Genomic DNA, 8,565 nt, shown 5'->3' on the forward strand with positions numbered 1-8,565 from the left:
TTCCGCGTGGCCTTGTTCAACTTCCGATAGTCCATACAAACACGCCATCCCGTCACCGTTCTTGCAGGGATCAACTCATTGTTTTCATTAGCTACCACCGTGACTCCGCCCTTTTTTGGAACACATTGAACTGGGCTTACCCAAGAACTGTCTAAAATGGGGTAAACGATGCCAAAGTCTAACCACTTGATTACCTCCTTTCTAACCACTTCCTTCATGATGGGGTTTAGCCGTCGCTGCTGCTCCACAGAATGGTTGCACAAATCTTCCAACAGAATCTTATGCATGCAAATCGAAGGACTTATACCCTTGATGTCCGTCATGGTCCAACCAATGGCTCTTTTGTATTTCTTCAAGACATCAACTAACAAGCATTCTCTTTGGGCACCCAACATAGCAGAAATAATTACCGGCAAGGTCTCTCCATCTCCCAAATAAACATACTTCAAGTGACTAGGCAACGGCTTCAACTCCAACTCGGGTGGTTCTTGAATGGAAGGCTTAGGAGGCTTGAAATTGTTCTCTGACAACTCCAAAGATTCAAATGGCCTCCTAAACTTAGTGAAAGGCTGCTTTGACTCTACCCAAGTAACTTTGGTTTCTTCATCTTCACTTAAAGCTTCAAGCTCTTCAAGAGAACTTATCATCTTTTCCTCTTTCGAAGCTTCCTTGTGAAATTTTTCAGCAACAATAGAATCAATCACACTTATGCGAGAGCATTCTTCAATCTCATCCGGAAACCTCATGGCATTGAACACATTAAAAGTCACTTGTTGATCATTCACCCGCATAGTAAGTTCCCCTTTTTGCACATCAATCAAGGTCCTCCCGGTAGCAAGGAATGGCCTTCCCAAAATAATAGGAACTTCTCTATCCGCCTCATAATCAAGAATGATGAAATCGGCCGGAAAAATAAACTTATCAACTTGCACCAAGACATCTTCAATTTTTCCTTCCGGATGGGCCATGGAACGATCGGCCAATTGCAAAGTGACGGTGGTTGGCCTTGCTTCTCCAATTCCCAACTTCTTGAAAATAGACATGGGCATTAAATTAATACTAGCTCCCAAGTCACATAAGGCTCTACCCACATCTCTTCCGCCAATGGTACATGGGATTGTAAAACTTCCGGGATCTTTCAACTTAGGAGGAATTTTTCTCTTCAACATGGCGCTACACCCTTCCGTCAAAGCCACTGTTTCAAACTCACCTAGCCTCCTTTTCTTTGTCAAAATGTCCTTCAAAAACTTTACATAGTTGGGCATTTGCTCCAAAGCTTCCACTAATGGTATGTTGATGTGGAGTCGCTTTAGAACATCAAGAAATCTTCTAATTGACCATCTTCTTGCTGCTTTTTAAATCTTTGAGGAAATGGTGGGGGTGGCTTGCTAAGTAACTTTTCTCGTCGCATTTTGATGAGGAATTGCTGCAGCATTTTTTTCAGGTTGCTCCTTTGCCATATTAGAAGGTTCAACATTTTTCTCTACTCGACTTTGGATTGAAGTGGGCTCATTTTTATCCTTAGCTTCTTCCTCGTTTGACTCCAGAACTTTACCACTCCTCAAGATTACCGCCTTGCAATGCTCTTTTCCATCTCTTCTTGGATTTTCAGTATCACTAGGCAAAGTACCTTGTGGCCTATTTCGAAGCTCATTAGCTAGTTGCCCAACTTGATTTTCTAGAGTTCTCATGGAGGTTGCTTGACTTTGGATCGCAGTGTCATTCTTCGCCATATAACTCTCAGTTCTTGTCATGAAATTTTCTGTCTTGGCCATGAAATCACGCATCATACTCTCAAGAGAACTTGTTTGGACACCTTGTTGTTGTCTTTGTTGAAAGGCTTGTTGAGAAAAACCAGGTGGAAAGTTGGATCTAGGAAGCATGGATGAATTACTAGTACCAGCCCCTTGATTTCTGTATGCCAAGTTTGGGTGTTGCTTGTATGTTTGGTTGTAGGCATTCTGACTTCCCATGTAAAACACAGATGCAGGATTGAATGGGCAATTGTCAAAGGTATGAGCCTCACTACAAAAAACACAAGAAACCTCCTCAAGTTGTCCCACAGGTGAGGAAACATTCTGTTGACCCATTTGTTGACCCATGCTCATATTTTTGATCATATTTGACATAGAAGCAACTTGGGCAGATAAAGCAGTAATGGCATCAACTTCAAGAACACCGGCAACCTTCTTCCCCAAAGGTACTCTAGTAGTGGGCCACTGATAATTGTTGTTGGAAATTCTCTCAATAATATCATAGGCCTCATTATAGGACTTGGCAAGTAAAGCACCATTTGCCGAAGCATCAACCACCATTCGAGTATGAGCATTGAGACCGTTGTAAAATGTTTCAATTTGGATGCAATGAGGGATACCATGGTGAGGACATTTCCGCAACAACTCCTTGAACCTTTCCCATGCCTCATACAAAGATTCATCTTCAAATTGTTGAAAGGAAGTTATTTCCTTCCGGAGCTTGGCATTCTTAGTGGGAGGAAAATACTTCATCAAAAACCGCTCCGCTAATTCTTGCCAAGTTGTAACCGACGCAGAAGGCAAGGAGTTCAACCAAGCTCGGGCTTGATCTCTCAAAGAATAGGGGAACAACTTTAACCTCAAGGCATCCTCCGTAACTCCGGGCAATTTGAAAGAATCACTCACCTCCATAAATAGACGAAGGTGAAGGTGAGGATCTTCGATGGGTATGCCACTAAACTGTCCCACAGTTTGAAGCATCTGGAACATAACTGACTTCAACTCAAACTGTGGAGCTTGAATTTCTGGCCTAACAATGCCCGGATTGAGCTCATTGAAAAGAGGTGCTGCGTATTGTCGGATGATTTGATCTCTATCATCCGCCATAATCACTGCATTTCGACCATTATTAGGGGCCATTTCCCCTTGAGCTCGTCGTCCATTTCCTTGGTCATCCATCATTTCTATTTCCCCTTGAGCCCTATGTTGAGCTCTTCTTCTCTCTCTGAATGTGCGCTCAATTTCGGGATCAATAGGATATAGATCAATATTAACAAATTCTTGGTACTCGTTCATATAAAATTTTCACCTGCCAATGCACAAGAGTCACCAAAAATGAGTACAAAATAATAGACTAAATTGCAAGCTAATTGACAATTACAACAAAATATATTTACAGTCCCTGGCAACGGCGCCAAAAACTTGTTGTGTTAGAATTAGATACGCAAGTGCACGTAGTCACAAACAAGTAATACAGTGATAAGTAATGAGTATCGTCTCCACAAGGACTGTGAAAATAAAATTTCTATTGCAAAAATTAATTACCAAGCAACAAGCCTAAAAACTAAAATTAAATGATTAATGAATCAACTAAAGGAGTAAGAAAATAAGTAAATTAACTCAAAAGTAGATGCAAGATGAAAATAAAATTTAGTTGTAAGCTTTTGAAATGTGAAAGGCTTGAACTATTGAATCCCCCTATGTTTAGCAAAAACTGTGCATTTTTGCTGCATCAAAAATTTAGCAAATCTTTAGCAAAAATCCCAGGTTAACAAGAACTCCATTAAAGTGCACAAAACTCTTCCAAATTTTATGCAATCAATCCTTGGACCTGTTCAAACATATTCCTATGTCAAGCAAGCTCAAGAATACCATTTCAAGCATAGTTCTCATTTGTTACACAAGGATATAACATATTCCTATGTTATTTCAAATCTAACCTAAAAAAGATTAAGAACTTGTGTCATTCAAGCTAAGTCCATTACATTTAACCTTTCCAGAATTAAATATAACTCAATAATCAAGCTATTGGTGGCCAAACAATATCAAGAAATTAGCAATACACACACTTGAATGAACATGAGAATTTTTACTAAATATTTGCATAAGAAAATTTCTCAACTAAACATAGGGTTCTTCAACAATTCAAACCATTAAAAAATTTAGCTCATAGCTAACTTAAGAACCACCATTACAAGATAAAACTTAGACATGGAGTTTGAATGTTAAGTGAAAGAAATTAAAAGAGAGAAGAAAGAAATGGCAAACAATAATAGAGGATTTTTCCAAAAGGATGGATGTTGAATCTTGTTGTGCTTCTCCTCTTTCCTCCTTCTTCTTCTTCTTCTTTTAATCTTCTTTTCTTCTGTGTAAAAATGGCAGCCCAAGCTTCCTTTCGTTCAGCCACTTTTTTTTCTCTAAATGGAGGCCCTCTTCTTTCTTCTCTCCCTTAGGTTTTGTACCTTTTTGCCCCAAATAAACCCTACACATGTCATGTAGATAGCCTCTCCATGTAATAGCTCCAGCCACCACTCTTATATTGCCACGTCATCTCCACAAATGCCACCTCTTTTAATGAAATGCCAACTCACCCTTTTTCTAAGAAAATAAAACACATCAGCCACAAATCTGTTTGCTGCAGCAAAAACTTCACAGAATTTCAGCAAAATTAAGAACATGACTAACTTGCTATTTTCTTTGCCAATTTATGCACAAGAGTTATTGATTTTAACTAACAACTTCAAAATACACACAAAGACATAAATCACTGAAACTTTCACAAATTAAGAGACAAACATAATTTACATTACGCACAATTACATAAAAAAATGCTTAAAGTGATATCAAATAACTCTTTACTCAAGAGTTATCAGATAACTTATTACTTGGTCTTTAACTAAAAGTTTCTCAATTTACTTTGATAGACTTTTTTTTGAAGATATTTTGATGGACTTAGAACACGAACATTGGAAAATATTAGCAAGTGGCTCATTTACTGATCCAAATTTACTGCATGAGAAATTTTGAATCACATAATTTGTTAATCCACATGAAAAAGTAACTCTATACATTCAAAATTATTTTTTTCCATTTTGTAATCTTTTTAGTGCACTATAGGAATTAGGGAAGGCCAAAACATCTAATACATAATATAATAGCACTAATTTATTACCAAATACCAAAATCTTTCATATTTAGCTCATAATTTATCTCACTAAAAGCTTTTGGTTAATAATACTTACAACATAGAAATTCAGAGTTCAACTCGTAAGATCTCATTTGAGTGTGATGTTCTCAATTAGATTAAGAGCATATTATCTGCAAAAAAAACAATGAAATTAAAAATCTAACAATAAAATATTTAATCTGAAATTTCAATTAAAACAAATCAACTATATATTAAATAGTATATGTTGTACTATACTCTTTACATAAGAACTTGAAATTACCAACAACTCTATTCCAATAATAGAGAAATGGATTGGTAAATGAATCCATTTGATTTGAAACTTCCATTAAACCTAAACCAATATATATAGATTGTATTACCTTATGTCTTTTGAGCTTCTAAAAATAAAGTGTAAAATTATTATATATGGCTTTTTAAATATTCTACCACCCATGTCTCTTAAATTTTTAAAATTAATATATATATGTATTATGTATGCGTATTAATTTTATTGTGAATTGATAATATATGTATTAAAGTAAGAGTTACATATATATGTATTAAATTGTATAATTATATATCTTTTAAACTTCTAAAAATAATGTGTAATTATATTTGTTAAATATTCTACCTCTTAATCATTTATAAAATTGAAATATTTATACAGATTACTGTTTCATTAGTAATAAATGAATCAGAATAACAGTTACATGATTTATGTATACTTGTATAATAATTATTTAATTATTAATTGTAGATAATAATTAAAAAAGATATATATATCTATATATATTTAAAAAAAAAGTTGGAAAATTTAAGTGTCGTTTGGTAATACTTTTTTAATTAGTTTTCTGTTTTTAAAATTGAAAAAGTAAAAAATATTTTTCAAATACATGTTCTATAAAACTGTTTTCACTTTTTAATTTTTTAATTGAGAATCAAAATTTTAAAAACAAAAAAAACATCACTTTTAATATTTTTTAAACAATTTTTTTTTCTTAATCAATATCTTGGACTTCGATCATGACCCGGACCCAAATTCCCTCACGGTCCTGGCGCTGAACCCAACCTTTGACTTGAACCCAAATCCGACCTCGGACCTAGATCCGACGTAAATAAAATCAAAAAATGAAAATGAAAATGAACTTTAGAGAACACACTTTTGTTTTCTGTTTTTAAAATTAAAAAACAAAAGTGGTTACAAAACGCATTTTTGTTTTTCAAAAGCAAAATTTTTAAAAACAAAAATTTTACTTTCATTTTGTGATTAAAAAATTAGAAAGCAAAAGTGTTACCAAACGGTACCTTAGAAAAAACCACAATAGATTACTCACTTGTTAAAATATCATATCATCACTCGAAATACACCATAAACATTAGGATTAGATAGATAGAGAGATATTTTTGGATAATAATAATAATAATAATAATAATAATAATAATAATAATAATAATAATAATAATAATAATAATAATAATAATAATAATAATAATAATAATAATAATAATAATAATAAAAGGTATTATAAATGATGTGAGTTATAAAAATGAGGAGACACTATAATTTAGTGATACAAAAATATGTGATTTTTTTTACTATTGATAGTCTTTTGAACTACAAAATAAAATAAAGAAGTATAATTAAATTAAAGAAAATGAGAGAAGAAAGATTAGGAAGAAAGATCATTAAGGATGCTACATGGAATATATTGATTGATTGATTATAGATAATAATTAAAAAAGATAGATATATATATTTTGAAAAAAAAAATGAAAATTTTAAAAAAAAAAACCACAAAATAGATTAAATAGATAAACATTAGGATTAGATAGATAGATAGATATTTTTGGATAATAATAATAATAATAATAATAATAATAATAATAATAATAATAATAATAATAATAATAATAATAAAAGATATTATAAATGATGTGAGTTATAAAAATGAAGAGACACTGTAAGTTAATGTGATTTTTTTTTTTACTATTGATAGTCTTTTGAACTACAAAATAAAACAAAAAAAGTAATTAAATTAGAGAAAATGAGATGTTTTAAACATTCCTTTATATATATAGGGACTGGATTTCGTCCCGTTACTGTACGGACACGGATTTCAATCCGTGATGTACTGTAACCGTCGGATGGGTAGTTAATTTGATCCAACGGTTGGGGTTCATGTAGGGGTTCATGTAGGGGTAATTAGGTTTTAAAAAATGGGTACCGGTTACTTTTTTTGAAATTTAAATTTATTAAAAATGGAAAAGTGAAAAGTGACATCCATCCATCAATCAAGTCTAATCAACCGTCGTACTCCTCCACTCCTCCACTTCTTCACTTTCATTTTCTTTATTTTTCAATTTGTCATTCGTTTTTCCATTTTCGTCTCTGCTAGGGCAAAGTTCTTCCTCTTCTATTTTCATTTTTATTTTCCATTTTCTTTTTCCATTTTCTATTTTTCGTTTGAGGTAGTAAAACCCATATTGTACATTGTGGTGACTGTGGTGTACATTACTCGAAGTGCCATTGTTGGAGTTGTTAGAGGGGGGTGTCGACGGTGGGTTATACATTACTCCGTTCTACTTTACATACATTTTCTTATTCACAAAAAAAAAATATTTTTGAAGGGAATGTGGTGTTTTTCTATTTTCGTGTACTTAATAGTTCCATTTTGTCTCAGGTGTGGAGGGTGAGGTGGTGAAGGGAGTTTGCATATCTTTGTCTCTCTCTCTCTCTCTCTCTCTCTCTCTCTCTCTCTCTCTCTCTCTCTCTCTCTCTCTCTCTCTCTCTCTCTCTCTCTCTCTCTCTCTGGTTCTGTGTTTAAGGGAGTTTGCATTTCTTTCTCTGTCTCCCCCCGTGCATGTGTTGTGGTTCTTAGGGTGGAATGTACTGTAATGTGTTATGAGTTTTTTGTTTTAGTTTTTTATGAATATGTGATTTGGTATTTTGATTGAGTTTGTTGCAATAAAGAGTTGCATTGTTTAAATTGAATTGGTTGCATTGTACTATAATTTAGGGGTTTTAATTTGGGTATTTTGATTTATGTATTTTTGGAATGTGTTAGTTGATTTGGTTGGATTTTGAATATTTGGGGATTGGATAAATGGAGATTTTTTGAGCAATATGACAAAAAAATAATGCATGAGTTCTATAATATTAGGTTGGATGGTCTTTTAGTGATCTTATGATTGTGGAAATGATTTGGCTTTATTTGTTGTTTTTGGGATAAAATATGAAATCATCAAGTATTGGTAAGTATGGTACCGATTTTAGAGGCACTATACTCATTGCAATGATAACTTTATTGATAACGAGCAAAATGTCATACAATTTAAATATCGTAATAGAAGTAGGAGATTAATAGAAATAGGAGATATTATCAAACCAAACAAGTTGTATCGAACGAAACAAGTTGTATATTGAACTAAAAACTTAACACACATAAATTAGGAATACTATTAAAAATTTGGATAACAATAACTAAAAAAAATATATGTTTAAAAATTTTTGCAACCCCATCAAAGCTTAATGTGCATACTTGAGGGTATTGTAATCCAGTTCTTGGTCTTACAAATTAAATCTAAGACAGTTCCTTGTCAATTATTTTTTTCTTTTTTCATGAGTGTACAGATCAAACTCCT

The 8,565-nt window shown here is 33.0% G+C and overlaps 1 protein-coding gene and 1 non-coding gene across 2 annotated transcripts; one reads left to right on the forward strand and one right to left on the reverse strand.

Moving 5' to 3' along the window:
• Positions 1 to 1,388: 1,388 nt before the first annotated feature.
• LOC133030388 (uncharacterized) lies at positions 1,389 to 3,050 on the reverse strand. The gene has a single exon (XM_061103125.1). The coding sequence runs from the start codon at positions 3,048 to 3,050 to the stop codon at positions 1,389 to 1,391; it is 1,662 nt and encodes a 553-aa protein (XP_060959108.1).
• Positions 2,371 to 2,477, forward strand: LOC115702047 (small nucleolar RNA R71). The gene has a single exon (XR_004008782.2). It is a non-coding gene; the product is annotated as a small nucleolar RNA R71 (small nucleolar RNA).
• Positions 3,051 to 8,565: the final 5,515 nt, after the last annotated feature.

This window comes from Cannabis sativa, chromosome 8 (assembly GCF_029168945.1).
Source record: "Cannabis sativa cultivar Pink pepper isolate KNU-18-1 chromosome 8, ASM2916894v1, whole genome shotgun sequence".
Lineage (NCBI taxonomy): Eukaryota > Viridiplantae > Streptophyta > Magnoliopsida > Rosales > Cannabaceae > Cannabis > Cannabis sativa.